Source organism: Opisthocomus hoazin, chromosome W, assembly GCF_030867145.1.
Source record: "Opisthocomus hoazin isolate bOpiHoa1 chromosome W, bOpiHoa1.hap1, whole genome shotgun sequence".
Taxonomy (NCBI): Eukaryota; Metazoa; Chordata; class Aves; order Opisthocomiformes; family Opisthocomidae; genus Opisthocomus; species Opisthocomus hoazin.
Window position 1 is genome coordinate 28341344 of NC_134453.1, and position 25365 is coordinate 28366708.

At 45.5% G+C, this 25365-nt stretch overlaps 1 protein-coding gene across 2 annotated transcripts in view; it reads right to left on the reverse strand.

The window, feature by feature from the left end:
* LOC142365545 (sorting nexin-18-like) overlaps positions 1 to 16501 on the reverse strand; it is a 124803-nt gene extending 108302 nt beyond the window's left edge. For both annotated transcript variants that reach the window (XM_075446396.1, XM_075446395.1), the window contains exon 1: positions 14943 to 16501. In XM_075446396.1, coding sequence (XP_075302511.1) covers positions 14943 to 16470 — 1528 coding nt within the window. In that variant the 5' untranslated portion in view covers positions 16471 to 16501. The remainder of the gene's footprint in view (positions 1 to 14942) is intronic.
* Between the last annotated feature and the right edge of the window lie 8864 nt (positions 16502 to 25365).

Below are 25365 nucleotides of genomic sequence, written 5' to 3' on the forward strand. Positions count from 1 at the left end.
CCTCCTCCTCCAAATAGCTAATTAAAGCACACACAGCCTACAAAACCAAAATATCACCCAAAACAGACTCACCCAAAGCAGACTCATATAGTGACACAGAATACCAAGATACATCTTAGACATTTATGTTCATGTCTCAGTTTCCCATAACAGCAACTTCTTTGCCTTAAATAATATATACATATTTTATTCATATAACTAAAACCAGTCAAACCAATAAAGCTTTTATCTTCTCACAAAACGCTAGTGATATGGCATTTTTCACAACCTTTATGATCACACTTAAGTTACTTGTTCCTTCAACTATTTGTAATGTCTTAACTAACTCTCTCTGTTAATATTACACTTCTTGGCATAATGCGGAGGGTTGACCCTGGCTGGATGCCCGGTGCCCACCAAGCCACTCTGTCACTCCCCCTCCTCAACTGGACAGAGGAGAGGAAATATAACAAAAGGCTTGTGGGTCGAGATAAGGACAGGGAGAGATCACTCACCAATTACCATCATGGGCAAAACAGACTAAACTTGGTGAAATTAATTTAATTTATTGCCAATCAAAGGTCAGAGTAGAGTAATGAGAAATTAAGAAAAAAATCTTAAAATACCCCCCACCCCTCCCTTCTTCCTGGGCTCAACTTCACTCCTGATTTCTCTACCTCCTCCCTCCCCGAGGCACAGGGGGATGGAGAATGGGGGTTACGATCAGTTCATCACATGTCTCTGCCGCTTCTTCCTCCTCATGCTCTTCCCCCGCTCCAGCGTGGGGTCCCTCCCATGGGAGACAGTCCTCCACGAACTTCTCCAATGTGGATCCTTCCCATGGGCAGGGCTTCAGTTCTTCATGAACTGCTCCAGTGTTGGTGCTTTCCATGGGGTTCACAGGTCCTGCCAGGAGCCTGCTCCAATGTGGGCTCTCCACAGGGTCACAGTGTCCTTCGGGTGCATCCACCTGCTCCACCATGGACCTTCATGGGCTGCAGGGTGACAGCCTACCTCACCATGGTCTTCACCACAGGCTGCAGGGGAATCTCTGCTCTGGTGCCTGAAGCAGCACCTCCTTCCCCTTGTTCTTCATTGACTTGGAGTCTGCAGAGTTGTGTCTCTCACATATTCTTGCTCCTGTCTCGCGGCTGCTGTTGTGCAGCATTTTTTTCCCCTTCTTAAATATGTTACCACGATGTTATCCGTCGCTGATTGGCTCGGTCATGGCCAACAGCGTGTCTGTCTTGGAGCCAGCTGGTATTGGCTCTGTTGGACATGAGGAAGCTTCTAGCAGCTTCTCACAGAAGCCATCCCTGTAGCCCCCCCTGCTACCAAAACCTTGCCACACAAATCCAATACACCATACAAATGACTACAGTTCACTGACAGGACTCCTTATATATTGCCTTGAAGAAATGCTTTTCTGTACTCCCTACAGTGATACTAGCCAGCAAGCTAACAGAGAAACCTCTCTGCCTATATCTTTCAGGAGGACAACCTCCACTCTGTCTGCTGGGGAAGCAGGTTTGTCTTCTTGTCAGCCCGAATCCACACGTGTAGTAAACACCATTAAACAGTAAAAATGCAGTTCGTCAGCAGTAATATTATGTTCTATCCTTTCCTTCCTGTGCCTGTTGGATACCCCATTTCGAATGTGCCTTCCCCCAGTGCCCTGACATATCTCTGCAATTTAGATTTGAAACATAACTGTGCACAGCAGTGTCTGGGTTTGCTCTACAGGCATCGAGCTGGAAGGGAACTGGTCAGCATGGCCCCTGCTCACTGTATTTCGTTCCCGTTTCTCACGTACCCCTGCATGCTGCGGCTCATCCCCTGCCCATCTCCAACCCCTCACCAGGCAGTCAGGTTGAATGGAGGGTCAAGATATGCTCTTACTACAGGCAAGTTAAAATACCTGATGATTTGGCAGACTTGGGGAAAAAGATTTTGTTGCATTTTTGAAATGTAATGCAGGTTGTGCCTTGCATTATAAATAAAATCTGGAGTTCCTAAATTCAAAGAAGCATGTGTGATTTTTCTCCATTCAACTTCTAACAACTTGTTAACTGGGCCAGGGGGTGTTTTTAATAGCAAATACTCAGAAAATATTTCCTCTGTTATCAGTACTTCTCTACTCTTAAAACCATATTTTTCTCCTTAATTTGCATTTAGGCTGCAGTCTGCATGGCATCTCCTGTCTGCAGTCTTGGTATGAGTTGTGATTATAAGAAATTCCCCTTTGGTGTGATGTACTTGCAGAAAGACCATACAGAAGATTTTCCTTTACTTTTTTAGACTGTGACAGGGAAGTTACTAACAAGGTAAGTGTAGACTGAAGACTGCATGGCCGAGGATGCCGGTATTTGAGTGGCAGAGGCCACACTCTAAACCTGGTACGCCGAAGAGCTGCCCAGAAGCCAAGAGTAGCAACTCTCCCCGGGGGGTGCAAGATAGTGGCAAGGCCTGGCTCCACACCTTCCCAGTCCCCATGGCCCACCGGCGTGGTGGCTAAAAGCTTGGCACCGGCTGCTACAGCTGATTGACCTCAACATCTCCAGCCTGGCCCAAAAAAAACCCACCAAAAAACATTTTCCACATGCAGTGGTGCCAGCAGATCTCTATTTTCTCCTTCAAGGACTGAGGAATCTGTGTGGTAGGGCACAATCTGAAAAATATTTAATCCCCTCTTCTGCAAAAAGGTAGCTTCTTTCAGCAAACAAAACCGAGCTTAGTGAAAATTTTCTCTGCGTTCTGTTGGCATAGCAGGAATCCATGCAAGGCTGTGAAAAACTGAAATTTGAGACTTACTGGAAGCCAGATGGAGCTGGTTAAATAAACATGATAATTCTTCAGTTGTCATGTAGGAAACAGCTTTAGATGTTAGTTCTATAATGACCAAACTGGAAGAAAAATACTGAAATTTACAGCATCAGCAGCTGAAATCATAACTAAGTTCTGGAGCATGTATAATCTTCAAGTTATTTTACATCAATAAAAAACATACATTACCAAACATTAAAACCCTCCAGATTACACATATTATGCATTATGCATTCTTTTGCCATAAAAAAAAATAATTAGGGAAAGGAATCCAAGGGGAAAACTTGCAGCCATTAATACTGCTCTCTTAATGCATATAGATTCATACTGGCCCTATACTGGAATTTCCTTCAAAACCTAGGCAGACTACAACTGGAGGTCAGCAATGTATGACATGGCTTATACATATGTTTAAGCATAAACTTGCTTGTTTTTTTGAAGTGCCTCTAAATGAAGTGTTGAATTATTATTGAAACAATTAACCTTAAAATAACTTAATAGAGGGAAAATTTTAGCTTATTTTACAACAATCAACAAACCCTCCCAAAGCACACATAAAAAAAGCCAATGTGCTTTATTTTAAAAAGCAAACGATCATTTGCGCTAAAATGTAATTTTTAATTTGTTCAGTATCTACTGAAATTTGCAAGAATTCATTTAGTAAATCTTAGAAAAAAGTGGGGTTGGTTTGCGCAGCTTTTCAAACAGCATTACTAACAATAACATACCACATTTCATTGCAAATTTTCTCAAAACATTTCTCCATAGCCTGCAGCCCTTGTACTTGAATGTACATGAGCAAAACTCTGAGATGGAGCAGAGATTCATTGATGTCAAGGGTGCAACAATCCACACAGGTTTCTAATGGCAAAAGGGGGGGAGGAGGACAGGGTGAGAGAAGAGGGGAGAAGAGAGCAGCCCCTTATGCGCACCCCTGCTTGAAAACAAGGGTCTTTCTCAGAGATGACTGAGTGGAGGACAGGGCCTGTGGTAATCCCTAATGCTTCCCACCATGCAACTCCTAACAGGTCTCACCCCAGGCCGTACACCATGAACACCCCCCCTCCCCCATCCTCACTAATCTATCTATAGCCCTCAGCACCTAATCCAGCACCTTCCAGCTCCTGCTGCTGCCCTTGCAGGCTGTTGAGGCTGAGCAATCCACCTCTGGCCTAAGCACACCTGCAAAAGCATCTCCTGATTTCTGAATTTAAAGATGTGAACATCAAGTATTGGTTTGGACGATCCAAAAAAGCAAGATGTATTTCAAAACAAAACTAGAATTATGGCAGCCCTACAGAAGGCTAATACACATTTTAGGGAAAAGAAACAGGAGTCACCTCCTAATGCATATTAGCTCAAGGAAACCTCCTGCTGAATACACACCTGGGATAAATATCCGCCGATGCACTGTTCCCAGAGGGATGGAACACATTAAAAATAATTTTTTTTTTTAGCTCCAAGCTCTACAGATTCTGTAAAGACTTGCCCATACATTTTAAGTTTCCGGTCTGATGAAAAGACCTTCTGTCAGGAGATCATGTTCCAGTGATCAGGACTAGCTTTCAAACAGCGAAGAGGGCCTGGATCAAAAGACACTGCAAAAAGCTGTGCTATATCTATTTCTGTTCTTAAAGGTGGGGAAAAGCAGATGTGAATGCTGCTTTTCATTGCCCAAAGACTGAAGTTAAACAGACAGTGATGCTCACTGAATGCTGCTAAGGGCTTAAGAGAAACTCACAGGTTTCAGTACTTGTTTTGAAGTATGAGATTAGACAACACAAGATGATATGAAAACATTTAACAAGGGACATTTATAGTAATGTGCTAGCAGCCAAGAAGACAGGGACAACATAAAATTCCTGCTAGAAATAAATACTTCCAAGTTGTGAAACACACAATACAAACAGCAACTTAAATAGGTGCTGAGGAGTTATCAGGAAAAAAGTGCACTTGCCGAGTTTCAGCATCCGTGCAGGGACAGGAACGACTCTCACACATTGATGCAATGCACAGTCAGTTCACTTTATTGCTCCACTTGCGTGGTTATATACATTTTTCATATCTGTACACACGATCACGCTTACTCGGATAGGCTACAGACATAAATCACGTGCTGTTCACGCACCCCATATTCCCTTTTGATTGGTAACTATGCACTAAAGCCAGTAGCAACAGGCCACCTCCACGTCCTTGAACACATCTTGTTTTTGCTAACCCACACCATGTGCACTATCAGAACTTTCTCATTTGTTATTCTTAGCTGTCCTTTCCAGCGGCCTCTCCAGCTATGCTAACTGTTTTGCTTAAGCGGCCTAGCCATGCTAACTCTCAAGCTACATCAACCCCAACATCTCCCCCTTTTTCTTTTCAAAAAAAGCTAAGCTATCTTATCATTGCCTTAAAAACATTTGCTCAATTTGTGTTAGTTGCATCACAAAATTTTTTTTCACAGTTGCCTCTAGTGCCTTTTGTGTTATGCGTATTATACACAGGAGCAATATAATCACTGCTTCCTCTACATCTCCCCCTTTTTTATTTAATGAACTTAAAGCAAGTGCTACATTGACACACCTAAGCATCACTATTGGCATTATGGTCCAGTAACAGCCCCGCTACAGTGCAACACTCAAAACAAACAGAAGAACACAAATGCTAATAAAAAGACATATAGATGTGAAGTGCATACCATAACCTGTATTCATATTAATCACCTAGGCTAAAATCAATGTATCTAAGGGTATAACTCATTAACTATATACAATACCTGCAGAACTCACCAAACCAAAGACGCAAAGGCAGTTACTTAGTCCAGACAAATCCGTTAGATCACAGAAACCAAATAAATCCATCAGAAGACAGAAATACAAACACTATGACAACAAACACATAAAACCACACAATCATAGTCGCGACCACACACGCACAAGCACACCAAGTTTTCAACATAAATCCAAATATTGCAAAGACTTACGATTTTTTTTTTCTTTTTTTTTTTTTTAATGCAAACACTTATGAACAGACAAGGACTTAGAATAACATTCAATACTTAACAGACAGATTCCCAAGCCTCAGTTTGAGGAAGAGTACTCTCTTTTCAATTCTGTTTTAGGAAGGGCACTTTCACTTCTCCCCAGGGATTTAGCCCAATGCTGTGAAGCTTTGACTACGACTAACAGGCAGGCAACAAGAAACAATACTGGAAGAATGCCTTTACCTTATTAATGGTCCCCGCTCAGAACTTTTTGGTCCAGGGATCAGAGGTTCTCCCCGAGAATCCCTCGGTGCCGCCTGGAGGTCCTGCGATCCCTCGGACCATTGATGTCTAAGAGCAGGATCCTACCTGGGTACCCAAAATCTATTACCAGAAAGCAGCAAAACAATTCACTCTCCAAAACTGAACCCCAGAGCCCTAGTTCAGTCATGATGTCAATATTTTCACTTTTCAACAGAGTGAACAACATCATCTAAAAAGGCCATTTGAACCCTGGAAAGATAATAAAGTCCAGGTGTTTGTCCACAAGGAATTCTACTGCAGTAATTGAATTATACACACTTTTTCCAACCAAGTCCTTGAATATCAGGAAGATGGTTCTTGCCGCGCCGCTTCTGGGTTGGGCCGGGCCGGCGTGCTGGGATCGGGGGGAGGGGTAGCCTGGGCCGCGCCGCCGGTTGCCCGGGGGGCGCCGTGTGCCCCACCAGGTGTAAGGTTCACTAACCCGTCTGGTGTGGTGGTTGCTGGCACTGCGGGCTGTGCTGTGTCTGCACGGTTTTATGCTGGAATTCACCCTGCTTTTATCTCAGGTCGGGTATGCCAATTGCTGTAGAGAGACCCTGTTATACACTTTCGGGGTGCCAGATTTTGCACCCCACTTCCCATTTCTCTGGATTTAAAGGACTGTCAGGTTCTGGCAGATTTACCTCCTGCATTTCTCATGTTGGGTTAGGAATTTCATCTTATGTAGGGTTAAATATTTCAGAAGACTGCGGCTCTGTCCCTGCTTTTGAGATAACAGTGGAGGAGTAGCAGCCGCTTCTAAGATAGTTTCTGCGGGTTTTAGTACATTTAAAACTGTATGCACTGATTTCCAAGTAAAGATGTCCTCAGGGATTTTAAGCTGCAAGACTTTGTTCTTTCAAAATTCACTGTAAAATCTTTTAATGGAGCTTTTGTTCCTTTCAGCTGATCATGCTTTTGACAGCTCGAAAAACAGGGGCTAATTATCGCTCCTCTTTGTTGCCGACCTGCATGCACAGAGTCCCCGATTCTCTGCCACACATCCAAGTCGAACAACCAATCTGTCGTTGCTATAAGCTTTCGTCTGCGGTACCACAATAATAGTCCCAATATCTCTCCTTCAGTTAACGTTGGTTCGATCCGCCAATTCCGGCAGGCTTTTCTGCACCGCCTTTTCCAACACTGATACAGTGGAACCCATACTGCCGATATTCACACCCCCCTGGTGTGCCGCGGGTCCGCTCCTGCCTCTCTCGGGCAGCCCGGCTTACCTCGCCGGCCAGCAGTCCCCTGCCTTCTTTGGCTGCGGTATCACGTCGGGGTCACCACAATGCCGAGTTTCAGCATCCGTGCAGGGACAGGAACGACTCTCACACATTGATGCAATGCACAGTCGATTCCGGTTTATTGCTCCACTTGCGTGGTTATATACATTTTTCATATCTGTACACACGATCACACTTATTCGGATAGGCTACAGACATAAATCACACGCTGTTCATGCGCCCCATATTCCCTTATGATTGGTAACTATGCACTAACGCCAATAGCAACAGGCCACCTCCATGTCCTTGAACACATCTTGTTTTTACTAACCCACATCATGTGCACTATCAGAACTTTCTCAATTGTTATTCTTAGCTGTCCTTTCCAGCGGCCTGTTCAGTTATGATAACTGTTTTGCTTAAGCGGCCTAGTCATGCTAACTCTCAAGCTACGTCAACCCCAACATGCACTGAGTCAGTAAGCTGGACATGCACACATGAGGTTGCAACGAGGCAGGAAAATGCAAATACATTCAGGAAAATTAAATAAAAAAAATTCCTGAAACTGAGAGCACTCAGGTTTGGGTCAAGCAATATATTTTCCCATCACCTGCAGTTTTTTACACTAATAAATGCTTTGAGATTGTGTGAACAGTCAACTAAGGGTGGGTTTGAATCCGTACTTGAGCCTGTACTTACTTCACCCCATACACATGCATATATACATGTAAGCCCATGCTGATGCATATGTGTCTCAAAGCTCTCCAGTTGCATGGTATGATCAGCCTACCAGCAGTCAGCCACTGGTTCTTCACGTTTAGCATACATGACATAAGCCCAAGTTGCTTACTGCAATGTAACCAGAAGGAAAAAGTTTCAGGGCTCATCTCATGAAGACTGCAATCAAGACTGCTCTTCACTCAACTCCTTTGTCTCACTTGAAGCTAGGTGTTGTGGTTTAGCCGTGGACAGCAACAAAGAACCATGTGACTGCTCTATCGCCCCTCCTTCCAGTGCGGTAGGGAGGAGAAATGGAAGAAAAAGGCAAAACTCGTGGGTCCAGATAAGGACAGTTTAACAGAAGCAAAGGAAATGAACAGTAACAACAATAATACTGATAAGAAAAAGGGAATACACAGAGTAACTGTCTCACCACCTGATGCCCAGCGCCCTCCAGACCTGCAATAAACCCACTCGTGCCTCTAGGGTTGAGGTAGGTTTTCCATCCCACTTCCTCATGTCCTCTCCGTGGTCACACAGGTAAAACCACAGGGTGCCTCGTGGTGTGTACCCTCTATATCCCCTCTCTTGAGCAGAGGAAAGCTTACTTCTAATATCTAAGATACTGGTCCATACAGGTGGGGAGTAGGACATATTCTCTTCAAGTCGCTGGACCTCCGAGGACAGTTTCTGCACAGCTGAGATAAGGGAAGAAGAGAGACTTCCTCTGTATTGCTGGAGTCAGCCGGCCACTTCATCCACCGTATGTCAGTCTTACAGAGAATAACATCCAAAAGCAGGTCTTTCATAGTGCCCCAATAAAGTGGGGATGTATGAGTAGGTGGAACCTGCATTTATACTTGCTTCTCTTGATAATGGTACATGAATATCGATATGCGGTCTTACCTGTCTTCTTCTGTCCACCCACACCCCATGAATCTCAAGATCTTGATGAGACATTTCTGCTCATATGCCAGATGGCACCCCAGAAAGAACTGAGTCATACAATGGGACTCACTCTTCTGCAGCTGCAGTCCAAAACAACCTCATAGACACCTGTGCCAAATAGCATGGCACTGAGTGGGTGTATCACATCCCCTATCATGCACCAGCCTCCGGGAAAATTGAACAAAACAACGGACTACTAAAAAGTACTCTGAGAGCAATGGCGGGTGGGGGGGAACTTCAAACATTGGGATACTCATTTAGCAAAGGTCACCTGGTTAGTTAACACCAGAGGATCCACCAATCGAGCTGGCCCTGCCCAGTCAAAACTTCCACGTACTGTAGAAGGGGATAAAGTCCCCGTAGTGTATGTGAATAATATATTAGGGAAGACGGTTTAGGTGAGTCCTGCCTCAGGCAAAGGTAAACCCATCTGTCGGATTGCTTTTGCTCAAGGACCTGGGTGCACTTGGTAGGTGATGTGGAAGGATGGGGAAGTCCGATGGGTACCTCAAAGGGATTTACTTTGGGTGATAATAGCCGATAATTTAAACTGTATGACGTTAATTGCTATATAATACTGTATGTCATCACTTCTATTAGTTGCTATTAGTTCTATTAGATGTCATATCAAAGGTATTACAGTAATGTTATGGGTTTGCGTGGCAAGGTTTTGGTAGTGGGAGGGCTATAGGGGTGGCTTCTGTGAGAATCTGTGAGAAGCTTCCCCCATGTCTGATAAAGCCAGTGCCAGCCGGCTCTAAGACGGACCCACCACTGGCCAAGGCCAAGCCAATCAGCAATGGTGGTAGCGTCTCTGTGATAACATATTTAAGAAGGGGAAGAAAAAAACCCCTCTGTTTGCAGCTGGAGAGAGGAGTAAGATGATGTGAGAGAAACAACTCTGCAGACACCAAGGTCAGTGAAGAAGGAGGGGGGAGGAAGTGCTCGAGATGCTGGAGCAGAGAGTCTTCCCTTGCAGCTCGTGATGAAGACCATGGTGTGGCAGGTTGTCCCCCTGAAGTCCATGGAGGTCCACAGTGGAGCAGATATCCACCTGTAGCCCATGGAAGGGACCACACGCCAGAGCAGGTGGATGCCTGAAGGAGGCTGTGACCCTGTGGGGAGCCCACGCTGGAGCAGGCTCCTGCCAGGACCTGCAGACCCGTGGAGAGAGGAGCCCACGCCGGAGCAGATTTGCTGGCAGGGCTTGTGACCCCATGACGGACCCGTGCTGGGGCAGTTCGTGAAGAGCTGCAGCCCGTGAGAAGGACTCACGTTGGAGAAGCTTGTGGAGAACTGTCTCCCATGAGAGGGACCTCACACTGGAGCAGGGGAAGAGTGTGAGGAATCGTCCCCCTGAGGAGGAAGGAGCGGCAGAGACAACGCGTGATGAACTGACCGCAACCCCCATTCCCCATCCCCCTGCGCTGCTCGGGGTGGGGGAGGAGGTAGGGAAACAGGAGTGAAGTTGAGCCCAGGAAGAAGGGAGGGGTGGGGAGGGAAGGTGTTTTAAGATTTAGTTTTATTTTCTCATTATCATACTCTGATTTGATTTGTGATAAATTAAACTTCCTTTTCTCCCCAAGTTCAGTCTGTTTTGTCCATGACGGTAATTGGTGAATGATCTCTCCCTGTCCTTATCTCGACCCATGAGCCTTTTATCATATTTCCTCTCCCCTGTCCAGTTGAGGAGGGGGAGTGATAGAGTGGTTTTGGTGGGCACCTGGCATTTATCCAGGCCAAACCAAAACAAGTAAGAAGCACCCAGGTTAATGAAGAATGAACTTTGATGAAATAATTGAGCAAAGTGCAGTGGTGATAGAATCAGAACTGACTTCAGCAACTGGCGCAACAGCAACTTCATTGAGACTGACATCTTCATCCCACAGACTGCGGGTGTGAGTCGTGCCAGATATATCAGCTGCGAGCTCCAGATGCAGCATGCAACAATGCAACACTACACACCATTCTCCTGCTGCGCCCAGTGTCACATTCCCGCTGCATCGCACCGAAGCCCAGTCCTGCTCTACTGACTCAGTGTACTTCGCACCATCTCTCCTGCCCTGAAAGGCTGTTATGACAGATGGAACCCAAAGTCATGGACTAAATGAACTCAAGGGACATTTTTGAGGGATGGCCTGTAGACTAAGGGAAGGATATCTGTGTTTATATATCAAAAGACAGGAAAAGGTGATTTATTGGAAGGTCTGGGACCTAAGCATGATGTAAATGGTATAGAATAAGGGGTGCATAATTTCCTGGTTTTGGCTGAGATAGAGTTAATTTCCCTCCCAGTAGCTGCTGTGTTTTGGATTTAGTACCAGAAGAATGTTGATAACACTGATGTTTTCGTTTGTTTCTATGAAATCAAGGACTTTTTCCAGTTTCTCATATTCAGCTAATGAGGAGGTGTGCAGGAGCTGGGAGAGAGCGCAGCCAGGCAACTAGCCCAAGCTGGCCAATGGAAATATTCCATACTATAAACGTTATGCTCAGTTTATGAATGGGGGTTGGCCAGGTGGCAGGGAGCTATCTGCTCTTTTTATTCTATGAGTTTGAATCCTCTCTTGGCTGGGAGTTGGAACTTTTTTCGGGCTGTGAATCGGTTGTTGAGTGGTGAGAAAATTGTATTGTGTATAGTTTATTTTGCATATTCATTATTATCATTAGTAGCAGTAGTAGTATTATTAGTATTTCCTTTGTTGTCTTATTGAACTGTCTTTATCTCAACCCATGAGTTTCCCCTTCTGTGTATTTCTCCTCCCCATCCTGCTGGGGGGGAAGGGGAGAGGTGAGTGAGTGGCTGTCTAATGTGTAGTTGTCAGCTGCCAGATTAAACTACGACAATATGTTTTACACAAGTGACCAAAATGACAATCCCTTTCTGCATACTTCAGATCATGTATGATGTCCTCAACACAGGATTCAGAAAGACGTGGACCCCAGAGTAATTAGAAATACAACGGCTAACACATTTTCCTGCTGATACGCAGACAAAGCAACAGTGGGGTTCATATGGCTTTAGGTTATATTTCTAGGAGAAGAGAGAAAGCCTGAACAGAGGGAAATTTTTGTCTCTGTCTCAGAGATTCTCTGGCCTTCTTTTAGTAGAAGTTGCAGAAATTATTCAAAAACCCCAGACATGCAGACTTCTCAGTCCATACCACAAAACACACTTCCAAATCACATTAAGCAGCTGTTCAACTATCTGCAGTAGAGCAAACCCATAACAGCACAAGCCAGTCTAATATTCTACCCACAGATATGAGTATGGTTGGGGCATAGCAGCCTTCTTAGGTCTAGGGTAATACAGAAATAGAGTCCAGAACAGGCTTCGTTTTTTATCCCAAGTGGACTATACATTTGCACTATGTAGAAGAAAAATGGAGAAGTACTCCTAACTTCAGAGTTCATCTTTTTAAAGTCATGGCCATGTAAGCAATATGTCAATCAGCCTGCTGTTCCTACCACTTCTAAGGGCACTTCAGGGTCATTTTACTGCACAAAGAAGTTGTACACTAGAAAATAAAACACTGAAAGAAAGACGTGTCAACTCTATTTTTCAGATGATCTATTATATACTGACTGATTTTTGTTTGGTCTATACAGACAATAATTCTCAAATACTGACAACTCTCCCAGTTAGTAAATTTAAAAGAAAGCTCTTATGTTGTAGGAACACCAAACAGTTCATATTTTCACCTGAAGTTTACGATTTGGAACTGAAAAGTTATACCTTATTACAAGTAAATCTTAGAAGTAATAAAACAGCAATATACTGGGGTTAGAAAACATCTTCCTCTCAGTTTTCTTCCAGTTTGCCTATTTTGTAAAGGGAATGACAATAACAAACACATAACCTGGCTCTAACCCTATTCCTATGATGAACATTGACACTCAAGAGAGCAATATCTCAAGCCCATGCCATTTTCTGATGGCAAGTATGTACCAGGGATAACATTTTGTTGAAGGCAGTGTTAGCCCAGAGGTTCTGGAGCATTAACACCTGCGCGCAGACCAGCTGTACATTTCTCCAATCAGTTCCAGGACAGTGTTCTGGCACAAAATCAGCTCTACATATATCATACACTGCTCTAGTGGAAGCTCATTTAGATGAACTTTCCCTGGTTCAGCATGGTAAACCTAACCAATACGTGCAAATTTAAATAGAACTATAAAGGAAACAGAGACACGCAAGTTGAAGGAAATATGGGTTGTCAAGCACATATCTAATTATTCCCAATCCTCTCCTCAAAGTAAAGTCTCCAAAAATATTACAATGAAGAACTCTATATAGTCTTAAAGCTTGAGGATACAGTATTTAAACAGTATATATCATTTGCTGGTTCATTCCACCTAATAAAAAATCTTTCCCTTTATTTTTTTCCAGAAGCTTACAAATAATCCTATTACTAGTTGACAACTCACTTTAAAATCCTCTACTCCCAAACATGAGGCATTACCAAGGTCATCCTTCTCTCCAAATTTAAAATACTTTAAAGTTGTTATCAGAACACAATGCCACAGCAACTAACAGAACAATTCCTCTAAGGTTAGATTGCACACTTCCCTTTTCTCTTCAAAATAATATTGATTGTTTAAGTTTCCACTCACAATTTTCAAGATTTGACAGGAGAACGGAAATCTGACTTTGATGCATGTAATTTTAATGAAAAGCTTACTTTTTAAAATAACAACAAATTGTGCGCTTTGTACCAACTCTGCCTTCTCAGTTTTTCCCAGCAATAATGCATACCTCCTGAAAGCCTGCCTTTTTGATCTATTGAACAAACTCTTCCAACTCTTTTATCATAAAACTCAAGGTACTGTTCCAGATGCAAAAACCTTGGAAATGTCATGTAAAGGCATAAAAGACTGATTCACCGTGGGTGACAATTCAAGCTCTGCCTCTTGGGGTGCAGAACATCATTTATTAATCTCCAAAATAATTTTCAATAAAGAAGCTCACGTATTTTCTCAGATAACTGTTACACACACCCATTTCTGTATAGCATATGTGATGTTTTCTTGGTCTCTTTTAGAGCTCTAATCCCCACACATCCCTGATCATACATAACAGCAAAAAGAATGAATGATGGGCTAGTCTTCTCACAATGGTGAAGAATATATGAATAGTATTAACTTTACAGCTGAGAAATCACATACACATATATATAGTGCTACAAACTTCTATTTCTCTGAACAAGTGTCACTAGTTATATAGCAGATGATTCTTTAATTTTTGGAGTTTCTTTCTCTCTAATGGATCACAAAGCTCCATACAAACAGCAACCTGAACCTCAGAAGCATGTTTCAGCTAGAAAAATAATGAAAGGATAATGTGAGCAACATCTTTTTATGACAATAAGGGCAACGGATGAACAACTCCAACTAAGAAGATCATGGCAGACCATCATCCTTACAAAGGCATCAAGAGAGTTTAATGCATGGCCAAACTGACAAACCCCAGCAGCTTTAAACATCTCATCTGAATGTCTGACACTGCAAAATGCACATACCACCATGCACGCCTCAAACAAGGTGGTCAGAGTATCTCCATTTTCAGATTACTTCATATTTATTATCTACTAGATTGGAGATTTAAGTTACCTAACATACATCAAAAAGTAATAGATGTTTTCATACCATGATCTTCAGGGTTTGTAAAAAAGCCCATTAATCTTTAATGTACAGGCAGATGTGGTTTCTTTCAGAGATACATAGCCAAACACAGTAACCTCTGACCAATAAAATTCCCAACAACGCCTAGACATTTGGCACAGAATGAAAACTGTCACTGATGTGTTTTTTGTATTTTTAGCAACAGTTTACCTCAGTAAACACTGAAAGATTTAACTCAAGGCCAGCAAGCCAGATGCAGAGCAAATTTAGCCCTTTGTCTCTATATCTGTGTGCATACCAATGATACATAATACTTCATCATTTCAGAAAACACGTAAGGGTGTTACCTTTCTGGACGTGGATGATGTCTGGAAAATTGGCCAAATGCCCCTGATACAGCGCTAACAAATCCATCACAGCATCTAGGTCCTGCCGGGGCTGATCTGCAAAGAGGTCCCCGATGGCATCATACGCTTCTGCAGTGAAGGCTATGGCTTGGTTGAGGCCAGCCGAAAAGGCCTGCTGGTCCAGCTCAAATGCCTGACTGAGGCACTTAAAAGAGTGCCCCACCTTCTGGTATTCCTTCTTGAAACCAGTGACTTGTTTGCGGGCAAATTCATTGGCCGTGTGATTAAGCTGCAGGGCACTCTCATCCATCTTCTTCATGAAGGCTTTGAAGCCATCCACCTGGCTTTCCACCTCCTTCAAGTCCAGGCTGGCCCCAGGGCCAGTGGGGACACTGATGGTCAGGAAAAAGTTGGCACCCACCGTCTCGTCCTTCTCAGCCTTGCGCTTGCCTTGTTTCCAGGACTTCTCATCCGTGCTGGGACAGGTGAGGAAGTGCTGGAAGGCATCGCACTGAGCCAGCACAGGGTGGCTGCACATGTGGTCCATCCACCAGGCCAGGCCTTTGCGACGTTTGGAGATGAAGTCCTCCTCAAAGCGACCAGTGGCCTGCTTCTCCGGCAAGTGGGGCACGGAGATGACGGGGAACTTCTCAGCCAGGCGCCCATAGAGCCAGTCAAAGTGCTTGTAGCGGCGGTGCACCTGCTGCCTGGTGTGGCTGGGCACCAGCTTGTAGGCAATGTAGCTCTTCATGCCCTTGAACTTGGTCTGCTTGGTGGGGTCCTCGATGGAGCACTGGAAGGGGTAGGGGTTCTCCTGCCATTCAGGGCCCCGGGGGCCTAGCACCACGCACAGCTTGTCCCCATCCTTCACAAAGCTTGATGCCTCGCCCAGCACAAAGGCCTCCCCGCCAGACTTGACAAAAGTGGAGAAGCGGTTGAGGTTGCGGCTCACTGTGGCTGAGCTCTTGGCGCCGCTGCCAGGTGGGTGCAGGTGGCTTGACAGGTGGCCACCATGGGAGCTCAGGGATAGCTCGGACTGTGCGGACAGGCGGTAGCAGCCAGAGGCCCAGCTGCCTGCCACCTCGTAATCGGAATAGGAGCTGCCCAGGGTGCCTGACTCATCAGCCACCGTGGAGCTTTCGTCCCAGTCGTCATCCCAATCATCATCGCTGCCCTGGCTGGGCTGGTAGGACCCGCCGTAGGGTGCCAGTAGGAAGGGCTCGAGCGCCGCCGCCGGCAGGGTCTGCTGTGTCGCCGTCTCGAAGGCGGCGCGGGGCGGCAGCGGCTCGAAGCCGCCGGCGGGGAGGTTGGCGTAGCGGGCGGGCGGCGGCGGCTCGGCGGCCGGGGCGCGGATCACCTGCACGTAAGAGGCCGGGAAGAGGCCGCGGTCGCCGCTGCTGTTGACGCCCTCCAGCCAGCCCTCGATGTCCTGCTCGCTGCAGAGACTCAACACCTCGTGCTCCCGCAGCGAGATCTCCCCCGGGTTCTCCGACCTGAAGTCGTACAGCGCCCAGGCCCGCAGCGCCATGGCCCCGCCGCCTGGCTGCCCCCTGGGGGGCTCCCCGCCGCCGCGGTGCCGCCGCCCCTCACCGCACTGCGCCGGCGGGGCTGCAGCCGGAGAGCACCGCGGCTGCCCCCGCCTCCGCGTCCCGCCGGCGGGGACGATGCAGCGGCTGGTCCCCCCGGCTCCGCTGCACTACGGCGCGGCCGGCTCCGAGTCCTGGCTTCACCCCGGCGGGCGAGGCCGGGCCAGCGACCGTCCTACGTCGCCAGTTTCGCTAATCCAGAGCCGAGAGACAAGACGGAAGAGCCGAGCGCTGAGCGGCCGCCTCCATCGATGGGCCCGGCCCGCCCCTTCCCCGCCCGTCCCTTCCCCGCCCGCCCCCTGACCTCTGACCAGCCGCGGGGTAGGTACCTATCCCCAGCCGTGCTCCTGCTCAACCTCCCCTCACCCGAGAAAGGCACCCCGCCCTCGCGGCCAGAACAATAAACGGTTATAATCTGGTAGCGTTTCCAAACTGATGTGTTTTGAGTATTTTATATAAAGTTTTACAGGTTGTAATACTCGCAAGTTCAGGCTCTTTAAATCTGTTGATTAAATTTTCATAAGTCTACGAGATTTCCACGAGTCAAACTGATACCGTTAGTTGGCAAAAACAAAGACTCTCTGGGAATTTTAGAGTGCAAGCATTCTTTATTACAGTGACAGATGCATGGGGGGTATTTCCTCCTAGCGTGTATACCACGTATTGAAGCAGACATTCTTTTATTCATTTTCTTATCAATAAGTTTCAGCCCATGGGGCAGTCCTATGCTGCGAATTGGTTACATCATTTACATAACACTTGGTCAGCATTTTCACACCGCATGTTCAGTGAGTAGGGGTCCAGGGGTCTTCCTTCTAGGGGGTGTGATTTTTAGTATTATAATGTATTATAATGAAGGATAGGTTACTTTCGGACACTACTTTTCGGCCAGAAACAGCCAAAACTAGCCAAGCACTAACAAGCAGTCTTCTCAGGGTGTTCTTATCTCTTCAAGAACAGTTTCCTTGGTTTAAAGGTAACACTAACTCTTCTTCTAAGTAAAAACAACAAACTCCTATTATTTTAATTACACAAGGGCCTTTATGCGGAACACTAGCTCTTTCAATTATGCTAGGGCCTTTATGATAGCAAAACACATGATGATTACTTCCAAACCCCCTCAAAGATGTTTCAGCACTTCTCTAGGTTTGGTAAAGAAGCTTGTGTGTCTTCTCAGATGCTTTGTTTTCTTTTCAGGATTTCCATGTTGTGAGAAGGAAGATTTTATGCTGTTGATTCTTGAACTTTTCTGCAGTAGGTGTATTACGCAGATGCTATAGGAAGGTTGCACTGTTTCTGGTGGCCCTCCTCCAGCTGTTTCTTGCTTACAAAGAAGCAAGAAAAGTAAGGTTAGAATTAGGAAAGTATGCATTTTAGTTGTGTATTATATCCCTCTCACAAAATGTGGTTATGCTGCTTATGTTGGTTTTCTGTGGAACAGCCTCAATCCCGTCCCTGTGCTTTTTTCCCTACCCTGATCATTTCACCTCATAACTCCTGTGGCAACTGGTCCTGTGTTGTCTAATCATATGGATACCATCCCATTAATGATGGGCTGTCTTTGGATCCCTGGATACAAGTTTCTCTCAAGATTTCTATCTGTTAAAGAACAACTTGAAATAAAGTTTGTGTGGTGTGCACTGGCTACAAACTTTTTTCTGCCTGCTGTCTTCCTCCTGAGTGTAAACACTGCCTTTGCTGTGTTGTGGTGTGTTTTCTTGCCCCTGCTAGGAAAGAAGTTCTCTGGATGAGATTGTGCCTGTTTGGCCCCCAGTTCTTCATGTTTTCCCATCAACATCCTGCCAGATACACATTTCTTGTTTATTTCTCTGACGTAGTTCAAAGTGTATGTTACTTCTCAAAGGTCTGTGTCAAATAATTTGTCTTCACCTGGAGGCAATTCACTGGAATCCTATAAGACCCACTGCGTGCTTTCATTGCTGGTTTTAGTGTTTGATACCTGGGTTTTGCTTTTGTTCACTTTTTTCTTCTGGCCTTCATTTTTCCAGTGTTAGTACATACATTATCACAATGCTTTTCTATTGCAGTTGCTTGGCTTGTATACTTAACATTTTTTTAATATATCAGCTCACCCCAGCCTAGCATATTAGCACCAAATTCCTTCACTGCTTAACTCTGGAAGTGTGTTTTAATTAACCAATACCAATAGTGCCCAAAGAACCACATAATTCACCACACAGCCAGCTCCTTGGTGGCCAGATCAGTGGAACACATTCATGTGAAGAATCGGAAGAAAAAGGCAAAACTCGTGGATTGGGATAAAGACAGTTTAACAGAACAGCAAAGGAAGAGAAAAATAACAGCAATAATACTGATAAAAAAAATATACAAAGCGAGGTATACACAGTTCAATTTTGCTCAATGCCCAGCCTGTTCCCGAGCAGTAATTCCCCTTCTCCAGCCAGCTCCCCCAGCTATATAGTGAGCATGATGTCACATTGTATCAAGTACCCCGTTTGGCTAGTTTGGGTCAGTTGCCCTGGCTGTGTCCCCTCCCAGCTTCCTGTGAAAATTAACTCTATCCCAGCTGAAACCAGGATAGCTAGCTGTGGGAGTCGGCTGGGCTGCAGGTGGCCTTGACGATCTTGATGAATTTCAGCTATATCCTTGAGCAAAAAAATATTGTGCAGCTGCAGTTGAAGAACAGGAGGAAAGGAACAAAGAAACAGGATGTGAGATCCTAACTCCTAGCCAAGCATGAAGGTCGGGTGAATGACGCAAGATGATCAATCAGAAGAACAAAGGAACCACGAGCCAAGAGACCCTCACCAATGAGATTCTGGGGGTGGGGACAAGGGAATATAAAAATGTTATGGATTCCCAATAAAGTGCTTCTGCTTCTGTCTGCTTTTCTTTTGCTTTGCTTGCTTGCTTTTTGACTGCTGTAACTTATTGTGGCATGCTGCCACAAATGGTGACCCCGACATGATGAAGTCTCGCTGAGGCACCGACCGCAGATGGTGAGCGGTGACGGCAGAGCCCAACTAAGCTATTGGATGGATGAGGAGAGTCCGTAGCCGGCCAGCAATTTCGACACCTGAAGAGGTGAGCCGTTGGGAACATGGGTGTGCAAATTTCTGTAGAAGAAAGGTCTATCCTGAATATACTAATGTGTATACTCAAAAAGCGCAGCATTAAGTATGAAGAACGAGCTGTGCGCACGCTTTTGCTATGCTGTAAGCGTAATGAGCTGCCTGCTACTGCTAAAACTGCCTTTGATATAGAAACATGGGAGAAAGCAGAAAAGAAACTGTTTGAGGCTGCTTCTGAAGGGGATCAGGTTGCAACCCAGTCTCTGACAGCGTGGTGATTGGTTAAAGACTCACTAACTCAGCTGTGGGCGGATAAAAAAGCAAAAGCTGCTGCTGCGAGTGCTACTGACCCCAAGCCTTCTCCTCAGCCAGTGTCACCTTCTACCTTCCCCCTGCCCACGGCACCACAACTCCTCCCTACTGAAGGGGCTCAACAGACTGCAGGAGAATCGGTCGATGCTGCATCAGTACCTCTCCCTGAGTCTCGTCATTCCCCATCACCTGAGCCTCTGCTGATTGACTTGTCTGATACGGGGGGTACTGGGATGGGACGTACACCTTATGTTAATAGGGCTGGGGTGCCTGGGTCTTCTGTTGTTACTGAGTTGTGTAGTGTCTCCCCAGCGCGTGTGACTATTGCTGGTCCTGATCCAGCTAAGTTCTGGAAACGCCTATGCCAACAGGCTTGGGATGATGGCAATGTAGAAGCAGCTAAGGCAATGAGGGTGGAAATAGCTGCTTATCCGGTTTATCGGGTTGATGGTGCAGCAGTAGAATGGGAACCTTTTCAGTGGGGAGTCATCAAGGAACTGTGTTTGACATGCATGCAACATGGCTTAGGATCCCCGTATGCTCAGTCACTATTACGCTCAATTTTTACCGCTGAGCTCACACCACATGGTTGCAAGGGTATCACACAAACCATCTTAACCAGGGGCCAGAGCCGTGAGCAGGGGCTGGGTCCAACAGACCCTGAGCAGGAATCGAGTCTGTCCCCCCCCGGCTTGCTGGAGGATGGGACAGTCAGCTACAAAGGAGCAAAAGCTCCATCAAAAGATTTTACAGAGAATTTTGAATGAAGAAAGTCTTGCAGCTTAAAATCCCTGAGGAAATCATTACTTGGAAAACAGTGCATACAGCTTTAAATGCTCTAAAACCCTCAGAAACTCTCTTAGAAGCAGCTACTACTCCTCCACCCTTATCTCCAAAGCCAGAACAGACCAAGCCGCAGTCTTTTAAAATATTTAACCCCACATACGATGAAATTCCTAACCCAACACGAGAAATGAGGGAGGTAAATCCGCCAGAACCTGACGATCCTTTTAATCCAGAGAAACGGAAAGTGGGGTGCAAAACCCGGCACCCCGAAAGTGTACAACAGGGTCTCTCTACAGCAATCAGCGTACCCGACCTGAGATCAAAGCAGGGTGAACTCCAGCGTAAAGCCGTGTAACCCCTCCGACACAGAACGGCCCGCAGCGCCGGGCCGGGTCTTGCCTCAGCGCCAGCAGTCACCGCACCGGACGGGTCAGCGAACCGGACACTGCTGGGGCCTGGGGCCCGGGGCCCGCCCCCCGGCCGCGCCTGCCGCGCACCGCCCCTTCCCGCCGGCGGGCTCCCCTCGCTCGGCAACCGGCGGCGCGGCGCGGCCCGGCCCGGCCCCCCCCCCCCCGCCCCCCCCTGCCCCCGGCGCGCCCGCCCGGCCTGGCCTGTCACAGAAGCGGCGCGGCGAGAACCGTTTTCCTTGCATTCAAGCTCTTGGTTGGAAAAAGTGTGTACAGTTCAGTTACTGCAGCAGAATTCCTTGTGGACAAGCAGCTGGCATTAGGTCGCCTGGTACCATCTGCTGGCCCATGGAACACCCCTAGATTTGTCATTCCAAAAAAGTCTGGTAAATGGAAATTATTACAAGATCTGCGGGCTATAAATGCAGTGATGAGCCCAATGGGGCCACTACAGCCTAGTGTCCCTAACCCAGCTATGATTCCAGAAGACTGGCCTCTTTTTGTTATTGATTTAAGGGATGGATTTTTACATTTTTGTTTTTGCACCCTGATGATTGTGCCCATTTTGCAATTTCAGTGCCTTCAATTAACAACAGCAAACCTATGCAGCGATACTGTTCGTTCGTTCTGCCCTGAGGCATGATGAATAGCCCCACAATTTGCCAGATAGTCGTGGATGCAGCACTAAAACAAGTACGGCAATCTTTTAAACAGATTTACTTCTGTCACTATATGGACGACATCCTCCTTGCTGCTGAAACACAAAATGTGCTGCTCAGTGCTTTTGCTAAATTAGAATCGTCATTAAAGATCTATGGGTTACAGATAGCCCCGGAAAATGTGCAGACAGAGCAGCCCTGGAAGTATCTAGGATGGAAACTTTTTACTTCACGAGTGTTCCCACAACCATTGCGTATTGTTGACCAGGTCACCACTCTTCATGATTTACAAAAATTATTAGGAACAATTAATTGGGTACGACCCCTTTTAGGCATCACAACTGAAGAGTTGTTCCCTCTACTTACCTTGTTGAAAGAGGACTCAGATTTGTTATCTTCCAGGAGATTGATGACAGAAGTGAAAACTGTCTTGCAGAAAGTTTCAGATGAAATCGCAACTTCCTTTGCCTCCAAAATCAATATCAAGTTACCAATAGATTTGTATATAATTTATGGTTTGTTTTTTTTTTCCAACCTTATGCTGTTTTAGGCCAGTGGTGTGTTAACACGCAGGAGCTGAAGACTCTGGAATGGATCTTTTTGTCTCATACGCCCATGAAAACATTAACCACAAAGGCAGACATGATAGTGTCCTTAACAGCACAAGGTCGGAATCATTCTCAGCGATTGACAGGACGTGATCCTGATACTGTTTACCTGCCCCTGGCTACAGACAACTCTGTGGTATTAAATAGAGAATACTTATTGCTGCAAGACGCTCTAGCTAATTATGATATTAATATATGCTAATGAGTTCTCGAGAGTGCCTGCTTTCTAGGGCTCCAGGGTTAAATTTTGGAGAGTGAATTATTTTGCTGCTTTCTGGTAATAGAGTTTGGGTACCCTGGTAGGACCCTGCTCTTGAACATCAATGGTCTGAGGGATCGCAGGACCTCCAGCTGGCACCGAGGGATTCTCAGGGAGAACCTCTGATCCCTGGACCGAAAAGTTCTGAGCACGGACCATTAATAAGGTATAGTCATTCTTCCAGTATTGTTTCTTGTTGCCTGCCTGCTAGTCATAGTGAAAGCTTCACAGCATTGGGCTATATCCCTGGGGAGAAGGGAAAGTACCCTTCCTAAAACAGAATTGCGAAGAGAGTACTCTTCCTGAAACCAAAGCTTGGGAATTTCTCTGTTAAATGTTGGATATTATTGTAAGTCCCTTTCTGTTCATAAGTCTTTGTAATATTTGGATTTATGTTGCAAACTTGGTGTGCCTGTGTGTGTGTGGTCGCGACTATAATGTATGATTTTATATGTTTGTTGTCATAGTGTTTGTATTTCTGTGATCTGATGGATTTATTTGGTTTCTGTGATCTAACAGATTTGTCTGGACTAAGTAACTGCTTTTGTGTCTTCTGGTTTGGTGAGTTCTGCAAGTATTGATTATTTCAGGTTTTTGGTTTTGGACTGTTGCATTTCGACTCCGATTTATTGGGACTTCGGAAGCATTTGATGTAACAGGGAATAGATGTGGTGATGTTTGCAGATTTATGCTTTTATGTACATTAGTTTTACCCTATGTAGTCAATGAGTCATGCCTCTAGATACATTGATCTTAACCTAGGTGATTAATATGGATAGCCAATACTGAATGTTATGGATGTTTGTATGTGTGATGAGTATACCTATAACCCAAGCGCAAATTTACTGAGCTCATGTCATTGATACACCATTATTTCGACGCCTGACATGGGGGGATGCATCCCCTCCAATTGGCAATAATGATATGTTGTGGTCAAGCGGTGCTTGGGTCCCACCATCCACACAGAAAGAAAATTGGATGCAAGTAAATCAATCTACACCCATATGTTAGGTAACAGATTTGCCATCAATATGTACCATTCTCAGACTAATTTGACCCTTCTTTACACTCAGCAGGTTATGGTATGCACTTCACATCTGTATGTCTTTTTATTAGCATTTTTGTTCTTATGCTTGTTTTTAGTGTTGCCCTGTAGCGGGGCTGCTAATGGACCAAAATGCCAATAGTGATGCTTACGCATGTCAATGTAGCGCTTGCTTTAAATTCATTAAATAAAACCGGGGGAGATGTAGAGGAACAGGACAAAAGCAGATTGCTGTAATAAACAGAAGAGAAAAATGCTGAAGTGAACAGGACTTGTGGATGTGCTGAAGGAGCCAAGCACATGATCAGGAGTTAAAAAGCAGCGGCTGTGTACTGCCAGCCAGCGCATGGAGAGCGCGCGATCAGCAACCTCATCGGTTGACCTGGCGTGTGATATGGCTACGGATTGGACAGAAGTAGAACAGAGACCCTCGTGCAAATAGCTGCCTCATCGGGACAGAAAGTTCCCAGGAACTAACGTACAGAGTGCTGATGTACGGCCTAAGGCAAAGGTGCTAGCATGGGATCTGCAATCAGGAGCTTGGACAGGCCCATGGGAACTATTAATGTGGGGGTGCGGGTATGCTTGTGTTTCCACAGACGTAGGACCTAAATGGTTCCCAGCAAAGTGCGTTAAGCCGGCGCTAGACAAGCAACAGGCAACCACAAAAGACCCTGAAGCGCCTGCTGAAGCATCAGAAGACATTTTGAGTAATAACACACTGTCTGATGGCAAGTGATTCATTTGAGACTGTAAGGAGTGGTGTATCAGGCCTCACTAGGCCACAGGTGTCTATATGTTTAGTCTGTAAGGACTGCTGTAGATATATTATTGCACATTGTATATTTTGTAAAAGGCATTTGATTTATTTTAATGGTAATCAACACATTTATCTGAATCGTACCTTAACACCATTGTGCATTCCTTGTAAAAGAATCAATACCATGAGTGAGATCTATTCAATCCGCTGTTTTTGCTGTAACACAGAATGGTATATAGGATGGAAATGATAACGATCCTCTTAAGCTTGATGGGGTGTATGCAAGCAATATGGGTGCCACCGCAACCAAAAATGAATGTGTGGGTCTCACTAGTGAATCTGACAGGACAAGATTCGATTTGCCTGTCCATTGCATCTCCAGGAAAACCCATTTTCAACATGCCTTGTTGGTGTCCCTTTGGATGCATGGCCCATACCACTGGCACTGACCAGTGTGATCCCCCCAAACAACGGCACAGTCACTGATATGTGGGACCTATGGACTGTTCAACTGCCATTGGCCCAGTTAGAGCCTCAGGAGACAGAGTTACTTGGCTCCATACGAATGGATTTTTGTTTGTTTTTTAACTATACAGGGAGAAATCAAACACATGCATGGAGCGTTAATACATTGAGCATTGTATATCGCAATGCAAGCGCTTGGTGCAACTATACCACAAGCAACATATCTAAATCGACTAATCAACCACTTGCTTTACCCCATGAAGTATTTCTCATTTGTGGGGATCGTGCTTGGCCGACCATCCCATCCCATATAAAGGGAGGTCCCTGTAGTCTAGGGAGATTAACGCTTTTAACACCAAATCAGATCATGATAATTGGCCACCGAAATACACGATACTGAGGGAAAAGAGCAATTCATGCTTTTACCTCAGACTGCAAAGGCAATATTGGATTTTGGAATAGTGGTGAAATAATCACTGCATC